Genomic DNA, 9889 nt, shown 5'->3' on the forward strand with positions numbered 1-9889 from the left:
TACTCTCGGGATAGGTTTAGAGCACTGTCTGTAGTGGGGATTGTTCAGTTGTTGTCATTGATGTATAGATAATTTTGTGGATTTTTTTTGTAGACTTCGGATATATTAGTTCGTTTGTTTTTCTGGAGGATAAAATCTAAGTGGAACATATTTACTGAAGTTTTTCGAGATATAAGTATTCGACAAAGACGTAATTAAGCTAAGCGCACCTCTAATTGCGTTTGGATACACTCGTTGATTCGTTTGAACTATGAAGTTATCAGTTAGAATTCGAGGCGACTGGTTCGCAGTACCATGTAAAGGTACCGAGAAAATATCGTGGTTTGGTGACGAGTGTTTAAGAAGATTTTACAAAGCTAAAAGTAATGTAGGTCACGCTAAAGAAAGGGTATTTGAGATCCGGAAAGCTAAAGGTGGAGCTATTTTAGACCGGGATGATTTGATCAAAGATGTACTGGATGATAATGACTTTCTTACTGTTGGTAAGTCTTAATAATCTAGTCTTTATAGGATTCTAAGGTGATCCCTAAGGTTTCCTATAATAGGTTTTCAGATTTAGAGGTTCCAACTCTAAATATAATCCCGAGGTTTTCGGATGGAACTCTATACTCCCAATGAGGTTCTTAAATCCTATTGAGGTTCTCAACTGCTTATTAGGATTTTAACAGTGAGGTTCTAAAATTCCAATGAGATTCCAAACTCCTGAGGAGGTTCAAAATCCCAATGAGGCACTGAACTCCCATCGAGGTTCTTAAGATGATTCTGATGTTCTGATTGAATCCAACATCTAAAATCTCAAAAAGGACTCTAGAATACCAATACAATTCACAAATAGGATTCCTATCAACAAGATGAATTGTTTTTCCATCTTAACAAATCTTTTACAAAAACATGTCCATCTACACCTATGCTTGTCATATTTCGTGGAATTAAAATTTTATTTCTTTAACTTATAGTTTCCAAAACTCTGCCCTTTTTTACGAATTTTTAAAGGATTTCGACCTACTATCGTCTCTCTTGGTCGACTCACAACACAGTACATCCCATGAACATAACTGTGGTATAAAGTTTCTAAATTATCACCTGAACAAGAACAGGCAATTCCTTATTAGTTCTAAGTATGATACTTAGTTCTTCAACTATTTTAATTTTCAGTTTTGGACAGTGATATGTCAAGCCCAGCAACTGGGCCTGCTGAAATAACCTATGTTGATGAAAAAATGTATCCTTTTTGTGCTCTTAGAGATGGTAATAAACGAGACGCATATGAAGTTGTTGCTTAACGACATGACAGCATTACAATGACACCAACACTTTTCCTGCTCAACGTTATTCAGGGGTTCTTAAGAAATAACATTTTTTATCCCAAGGGAAATAACCAAAAATAATTTTATACACACGATTATTTCAAAAGTAGTTTTAAGTGACATTATATATTTTCATATTAATATCCATTGTTGCTGAGTAGGCGCTAGTTAGGAATAGACGAGGTATTGTATCTAGTGTGATGTACGGGTATGCATTATCGATAGAAAGTACAAGAAGCGAATACTCGAAAAACACGATTCGTCTCTTTTCTACTTGATCCATAATCCCCACCGTACACACATGTGGACACCATACAGCATCTATCCTCACCTCTCATCTGAATTCATGAAAGAAGCAATATCTTTCGAAAAATATTTTTTTCAAATATCCACTCCTTAACATATCTATCAGAGATCAGGCCGAGTACAAAAAGTCTATTGAGGTAACATCTCATTATCTTCTCTCCTAGAATAGATCGTTGCGATTTGAGTATTGGCATACTTATAGAAGATAAGGGAAGATTATATAAAATGTCGCCATGCATGTCTATTGGGACAAGGGAAATCTGTCTGATATGGCGGCATGTTTGTCTCGAAGTTTACAAAAGGGTATCAATGCAAATTAAATTTCAACATGGCAGTCTTTTAAAATGTAATGAATTTGATTTATAACCACTCTCACTAATGCAACCAGAAATAAAAACAAGCCCTCTAGGAATATGAATATTTATACGAAGAGCTATTTATGAGGCTATTGTTTTGTTTCGTATGCTTGAACATTTATCATTCATAATAATTCATTGGAAAACAAATTTCGGCTCCATAGTAAATAATAATGACCTTGCGTTTGCCAAGTTGAATGTTTGTTTTGTACGAAAACTTTCCCTGACATCTTCCACTTAAATATTGTAGTACATATCATTGGATGGTAACAGTCTATCTACAGATGAACTGGTTAGAATTGGTAAAGGGGATTACCTGGTGAAGGTAAGACAGATACAATTCAACCCACTGTATAGAAGTTTATACTTTCAATATGGCTCTAAGACCTCAAAGATCCCCCCCCCCCCCACCCTCTCTTTCTCAAAATAAGAAAAAACTATTGCATTTCAGATGTGATGAAAGTCAATTTTAAATTTCGTATTATCGCATCCTCAAAGATCTAATGGTTTGTGATCCATTTACAATTCTACGGCCCTTGCTCGGCCCCCGTAAATGATTCAAACGTCACTGAAGCAACCGTATTATATATATTTAAGTTGACAGTGGAAGCGGAAGAGAAGGTGAAGAAATCTAGGTTGTTGGTCAACAGTATATTAGATTCCAAGAAAGGTATGGTACACCACATATTATAAATCACTGAATTACTTTAAATTATTGACAATTATAAAGGAATTGCCAAGCGATTATTTATGTGAATCGGAGACTCTTATTGCTTTGTTCAGAGGCCTTTAGATATTATTAGCAGCTTTTCTGATAAAGGCGCTTAGTTTTAGTGATTGCAAAATCAACAAACTAAAAAATATGAATGGCGCAGTGTAATCAATAAACAAAAAAGTAAAGTAGACCTTTTACAATCTCTTTAAAATGTTTACATTATTAATGACGTTCGCTAAATTGCATTTTGGAGACATTATGTCCCCTTACATCTCCAGCTTCAACAAAATCTGAATACTCGTTTCAATAGCAGGAATTACCTCTTATTTTCCTATCGAGAGACAAACCTAGTTCCTAATTTCAGTGGTATATGGTATAACTACTGGATTTGGAAAGTTTTCTAATGTTACGATTGGTACTGACAAACTCGTGTAAGTATCTTGTCAAGCTATTTTTTTTTATACCTAACCATGTGGCCCTGGTAAACAGATAAACCATCACTTCTTGTGGTGCAGTGATGTTCTAGGGCATAGAAACGTGTAAATTCGGGGTAGGAATAGTAGTTTCCCTTGTAATGCTCCATGTCTGGCCCTACACAGAGCTGTAATCTGAATTTTGGAAATTTGTAGTTGTTCTGATCTTTTGATCTGTTCTTTAGATCTTTCATGATTTTAGATCTTTCATGATTTTAGATCTTTCATGATGTTAGATCTTTCATGATATTATATCATTTATCATATATTTCTATTTTTCAGAGAACTACAAGAAAATTTGATCCGCTCCCATTCTGCAGGTATAGCCATTACTGACTACATCAAGTAGTCTTTGAAGTCGAGCACTTGCATATCAGCCTTTAGTAGTGTATGAACTCTTCAATTTTCCCTTGTTTTGCTTCGGACCTGTCTGAAAATGGGGTTTAATTCCTACAACTAGCACATGGTCTTGTAATAATCATTATGCATTGTAGTATCTCTCACATATTGTACATTATCATCTCCACGTCTGTCTGAGACGTGAATTCATCATATTCAACATCACTATCTCAAACTTTCCAGGAGTTGGTTCACCATTATCACCAGAGAGAACCCGGATGTTACTAGCATTACGTATTAATATATTGAGTAAAGGGTATAGTGGTATAACACTGGAAACTCTCAAACAACTTATTGATGCTTTAAACGGTAGGTACAGTTTAACAAATAGAAAGATCTGAAGATGACTTTGTTTCATTTTACTCAGGTATGAACAAATTCTTTGATTTGGCTTCAAAAATATTGGCATCCTTTCAGATAATCAGAAATCCGATAGAATAGCATAATGCTGATATCTGTGCCCCTTTTTCATTTCTTCGGTTCTGGGGCCACCGTATTTGAACCCGAAGGAAAAGTAAAGTTTCTTTCATGGTGTGTATATATGATAAATGTACCAACATATACGAGTTATGGACACACCCTGTCGCGCCAAAGATACCCACCACATTCAAAGAGGAGCATATGCCCAATAAAGTTTGGGAGATAAGGCTAATAGATTATAGAATGACATAAGAGACAATCTTCATTCATGTTGTTATTATACAATATTAGTCATGTGAACCGGGGGGAAGATAAAATGAAGGATGTATCTTTCAATTTTGAATAGCCTTGGTTTGCTCTCTATTTATTGTATTGTATCTTTTGTAAATTTAGCTAACTGCCTACCATGGGTTCCAGAAAAAGGAACAGTCGGAGCTAGTGGTGACCTTGCTCCCTTGTCCCATTTAGCTCTCGGCATGTTGGGAGAGGGTAAAATGTGGTCTCCTAAAAGTGGATGGGCGGATGCGAAATACGTAAGTATCTAATTCATCATATTCATGTTCATTTATTCGATATTTATTTCATTTTTAAGACCCAATTTCTTACAATGTTTCCCTTTCTTATATATCTTTTACATTGGTATATGTATTTTAAATGATGCACACAAAATCGGTCTTTTGTTTTACGACAGGTATTAGAAGCTAACAATTTAGAACCAATCAAATTAAAACCAAAAGAGGTAAGATGTTTCAAAATTGTTTATAAAACTAAATATTGGTCGTTTTCATACAGCAGAGGCTTACTGTGGTCTAGTATCTTGCAGAAATACAAAATTCTTTTAGTTGTCCTGAATGCCGGATCGAAAATATATTTCTAGAGTAGTCTTAAATTTTGGTTGCTGGCCTATTGTCAATTAGATACAATTATTTGGTAATATTTCTGTGACACTGATACCGATGTATGACAAGGGTTATTTCTGGTTGTGTGATATAAACGTGGTCAGCGGCACCTGTTTGATTCAAATTGAAATTTGAACTACATATTTCAGGGTTTAGCTTTGATTAATGGAACTCAGATGATAGCCTCATTGGGAGCTGAAGGTAAAATTATCATATTTTGGTAGATAAATACTGGAGCTGGCTTCATTCCTGTACAGTACTTCACAGTAGTTAAGCCATAACGAACTGCGTTAAATACCCACCTTTCTTGTATCACGTAAGTGTGTAAATGCAGCGATTTGATTGGATCGCACACTAGTTATTATGTATTATTGAATATTGTGATAGTGATACTATCAGGTTATCATTAACGAAGAAATATCTGTTTGTTTCAGCTGTAGAAAGAGCCGATGCTATCTCAAGACAAGCTGATGTAATAGCTGCTTTAACATTGGATGTTTTAAAAGGAACGACTAGAGCCTTTGATAGTGGTGAGTCAGATTTCTTTATCGTTGTATCATTTTCTAAATATCCATATATTGTTAAAGATTTCACAGCCGTCCAATGCTTCAGCGGTCCACCACGAAAATTCCACGAGCGCTTTCCAATGTATAACAGTATTTAATAGAAACCATTCAAAGCAAACAGTCACGCCATGTCAGAAACAAAGATTCATTCAATTTATATCCGAGGTAGTTGCTGAATGATTCAGATTCTAATATCACTGGAAACCCGTTTTATTCAAAACGCCAGAAAGTCGAGTTTCTTCCCCTTTGTTATAGTTGCAAAGTTCTCAAACTGGCCGTGTTTACATAACGAGGAAGCCTTTATTTTTATCGTCTAGATATTCACCGTGTTCGTCCACATAAAGGCCAGATAAAGGTTGCCCGTAATTTACGATCTCTTCTTCATTCTGAAACTCATCCTTCAGAAATTGCTGGTAAGTGACGCTAGTCATTAATTCTCTGGGTATAAATTATGGTCTCAAAGAAACTTTTTCGTTACAAAAATATTCGGATCCTTGATGACGACCCTTATTTTGCAATTCACCTATATAGACAAGTGATGTGGAGTTGAAATACCCAGCTAAAGAGTAACACCTGGTGTTATGGAGGGGTGAGAATAACCTGCCTTGCGAACGACACCCGCAAAAATTTTGCCAATGGAACTCAAATCCAGTTAATCTTTTAATCTTAAGAGCATAAAGCTAATAGGTTGAAAAGTGACCTCGTGGATGAAAAAAATCTTTATGAAAAGATTTTTTCGGAATTGTTATTTTACATTTATTTGTAGAAAGTCACAGATTTTGTCAGAGAGTTCAAGATGCTTACACTCTTAGATGTACACCACAGGTGCGTGTAAATGTTTCTCATTTACGCAAAACGCTACCTTCGTCCATTATAGGATAGGATCTGCAAATAAAGTTGCTGATCTTGGCAAAATGGCGAAAATGGAGAGTTTGGCTAATAAGAATCCGTACAAGAAAAACAATTCCGTTAACCAAAATTTCAGTCAATAGCAAAACAAAATCGGGAGCAATAAATGTATATCAGTGGACTTCTGAAACCAGCAGTTATTTCGAAAAGACTAAGTATTGTCTGCTTCGCACGTGAAAAAATCATGAGATAAAACAGCACAAGTGACAATGACATTTTACAGCTAACGTGTCCAATAAACGATAAAAAGATAGGAAATGAAATGAAATGAATGGAGTTTTACGTCCTACTTTTCTGTACCTTGTGGGCTAATGAAGGCGGAATAAAAAGATAGGGTGACTCGGTTTGTCTGTAAAGAGTGAAGAGTCCTCATAGAATATATACAAATTATATTTTATTCTAGGTACATGGTATTGTTAACGATACCGTTGATTTTGTACGTGGACTTTTAACCACCGAATTGAATAGTGCTACAGATAACCCGGTATCCTTTCATAGTGTTTCTCTCGAGATTCGTTTCCTTAAGGAGAGAACGCGATAATCATTTGTTATTTGTTGTTCAATTTGTAATCGGCAAGCAAAAACCTTACATATTGTATGCAGTCTTATTCTTAACAATCTTTACTGCTGTTTTCTGTCTACCTGTCTGTTTTACACAGTAGCTGGGTAGAGGCTATAGAATAGTATGCATCATGTCTCTCCCTTTCCGCATGCTACCGCTATGGAATAAGGGTAGTATAAAAATCAAAGATTTTTACAAGGTGTATTTGTCCTTAACAAGTTATAACGATGGTGTTTGCTGAAACTAATGAAGTAGTATCTGGTGGTAATTTTCATGGTGAATACCCAGCAAAGGTCGAGTATTAACATCTGAAAATTGCTCTCTAACCAATACTAAGAGGCAGAATATTCTGATCCAAAGATCCAAAGCATTGTTCATCGAGGAGTGACAGATTTTATCATATTTGAATTCCAATTACATTCTCGTGTATTGGTATAGTATAATGTACTATTGCATATCATTGGATTATAATTCTGATTCTGTGGTTCAGATCTGACTATTCGATTATTTATATTACAGGCATTAGATTATCTGGCAATTGGTATACATGAACTAGCCAATATGAGTGAAAGACGAATAGAACGACTCGTCAATCCAGGTTTGAATGCTTTAGGGATTTCATACGCGTTCTATCGATATTCTAAAAAAGTGACAAATTTATTACATTACTTTGGTACCGAGCATTTCCGAAATTGTTGAACTTTGTTACATTGGTCAAAATGGCAGTCTACAAAACTGTCTGTGGATCCACTTTCAGTAGAAAACAGGATTATCTTGCAGTTCTTGTTACTTCTCAAAATCCTTTCAGAAGAAACCTCGTACCCTTTACATGCTCATTTATTTTTTCAGCATTGAGTGAGTTACCGGCCTTCCTGACACCAGAAGGTGGTTTGAATTCTGGGTTTATGATAGCCCATTGTACAGCTGCAGCTTTAGGTTGGTACAATTATCTTCAGAACAAAATTAAAATCGTGGTGGATATTAAAAAAGAAATGGTTATAATAAAATCATTCTCATTGATAAACCAAGATCAAAAGCCTTTCTGTTACACAAGCGCCATGCCATGTGTGACCAGCTTCTCCATAATGTTGCTGTAGATTTTCTTCTTTCGATTTCCAGTATCTGAGAATAAAGTTCTCTGTCATCCAGCCTCTGTTGACTCCCTAACAACTAGTGCTGGAACTGAAGATCATGTGTCAATGGGAGGATTTGCTGCTAGAAAAGCTCTGAGAGTTGTTGAACACGTTGAACAAGGTAAGGCAGAAAAATCATATTATTTTTCCTTAGCGGTTTCAAGTTTTGAGCAATTCCTAATAATAATATCCCAATATGCTAATCCGATCCTTTCAGTTGACAAAGTTGAAGGTAAGTACAGAATTTGTGGAGATTCTAGATTTCAAATAAACGGAAAGATCTTGTTTTCGTGTGGCAGCAGAATTGTAAGGATATTGTTTGGACATTAAGCTAGTAAACCTATTAAGTTCTCTTGATGTGCTGACTAGGTTTTGGCAACTTATTGAAAATATAATTGCGCATTTAGTTTATTCAAGTATTTTGGAGTAAGAATGTATTAATATGTAATTATGTTCGAATCGGTTTTGAATTGTCCAAATTTAGCTTCACACCTTTTTATTACAGTGTTAGCTATAGAATTATTAGCTGCTTGTCAAGCGATTGAATTTCTCCGACCATTAAAAACAACGATTCCATTGGAAGAAGTAATAAGACAAGTCAGGACAGTGGTGGGGTAAGTTTCATTTTCGTTTTCTATACAGATGGCTTAAACATAATTATCTTTATGATTGGGTTTAAAACATTTTCTAATATTTTTGAAGATTTACTGTAGAACTGAAAACTATTATATGCCCTTTAATTTGGGGTAAAACAGGGTTACTTCTGTGTTCGTTTTGCTTGCGTTAAATATCTTACATGCATTGTATTTCAGACCATGGAAGAAAGACAGATTTATGTCCCCTGATATAGACGCTGTTACTAAACTTCTTCAAGAGGAGAAGGTAAATGTATCTAATGCATCCATTATACTTTAGGCTACGTTGTCTCTGTTTGTTTTAACATTTTCCGCTGTAACAATTTGTTTGCATTTTCAGTCAGTAAAATTAATGAAATGATACAAAAATGACAAGATGTATCCAGTTTTTTATAAACCTGTATCTTTTCCACATCGTCTTCGTTTTCCCAGTAGGGAGAGAAAAGTAGGACGTAAAACTCCATTCTTTTCTTTTCAGATCTATAAAACAGTGAAGCCTTTGATGGATAATTACCATTCGTGCCAGTCGCTAGAAACCAAAGTTTTCTCTCCTACTTCTTCATTTGTTGTTCCTACTAATGGTCCAGTTCATAAAAGGCGGAAAATGTCCAAACATTAGGCCCCACGCCCCCGTGAACCGGGAATTTAAAAAATTCCACCGACCACATTTTTGGAGTATGGTTTATTGTGCTTTTAATTTGGTGATGGTTCATTTAGTTTTCCTAGTATATATTTTGGAGAAATGTGGATAGATGTCAATGAACACTTATAGAAAAAAATCTTCCATTGGTTATGGTATTATAGTATTTCAATTCAAAATTTTATGAAGAAAATAAATACTTTTAATGGTGTGTTTTATTGTTACACCTTGTATTATTGATGTGAAATGAGAATACTAACAATTAGTAATTACAGAACGACATGGAATTTCCGGAGCTGTTATCTTGGATAGCGGGTTTTGTTTTGCGATTCGGGTGTCTTTTCATAGTCACAGATGGGTAGAAACTGTAAGAGTTAAAAAAAGAGTCCAGAACAAGAGGGAAAGCAAGAATAAAGACGAAGTTTAATAATAAACATGAACTATAATACAACAAAAGCAAATGAATTAAGTTCTTTTTTTAAACTTACTTTAATACCTCTTATTAATCACCAAAGGAATTTTATTTTTGAACTTTTGAAATGAGCTTTTGTTTATCAGTGGACTTAACG

At 35.1% G+C, this 9889-nt stretch overlaps 1 protein-coding gene across 1 annotated transcript; it reads left to right on the forward strand.

Moving 5' to 3' along the window:
• On the forward strand, window positions 1-9533 carry LOTGIDRAFT_209547 (hypothetical protein). The gene is made up of 23 exons (XM_009059641.1): window positions 1-482; window positions 1156-1222; window positions 1720-1750; window positions 2220-2294; window positions 2567-2639; window positions 3049-3115; window positions 3440-3477; window positions 3740-3865; window positions 4370-4509; window positions 4668-4715; window positions 5025-5076; window positions 5310-5405; window positions 5759-5854; window positions 6208-6266; window positions 6754-6847; window positions 7132-7205; window positions 7432-7510; window positions 7762-7848; window positions 8032-8166; window positions 8551-8659; window positions 8858-8927; window positions 8987-8992; window positions 9165-9533. Exons 1-23 carry the CDS (start codon window positions 251-253, stop codon window positions 9297-9299), a joined length of 1989 nt encoding a protein of 662 aa, XP_009057889.1. The 5' UTR covers window positions 1-250; the 3' UTR covers window positions 9300-9533.
• The last annotated feature ends 356 nt before the right edge of the window (window positions 9534-9889 follow it).

Source organism: Lottia gigantea (genome assembly GCF_000327385.1).
Source record: "Lottia gigantea unplaced genomic scaffold LOTGIsca_4, whole genome shotgun sequence".
NCBI classification, from domain to species: Eukaryota; Metazoa; Mollusca; class Gastropoda; family Lottiidae; genus Lottia; species Lottia gigantea.

Coding starts and splice junctions, on each gene's coding strand:
- LOTGIDRAFT_209547 (XM_009059641.1), top strand. CDS start 251: ATGAAGTTATCAGTTAGAATTCGAGGCGACTGGTTCGCAGTACCATGT. Junction 1,751..2,219: donor AGTACAAAAAGTCTATTGAG/GTAACATCTCAT, acceptor TAAATATTGTAG/TACATATCATTGGATGGTAA. Junction 3,478..3,739: donor GATCCGCTCCCATTCTGCAG/GTATAGCCATTA, acceptor CAAACTTTCCAG/GAGTTGGTTCACCATTATCA.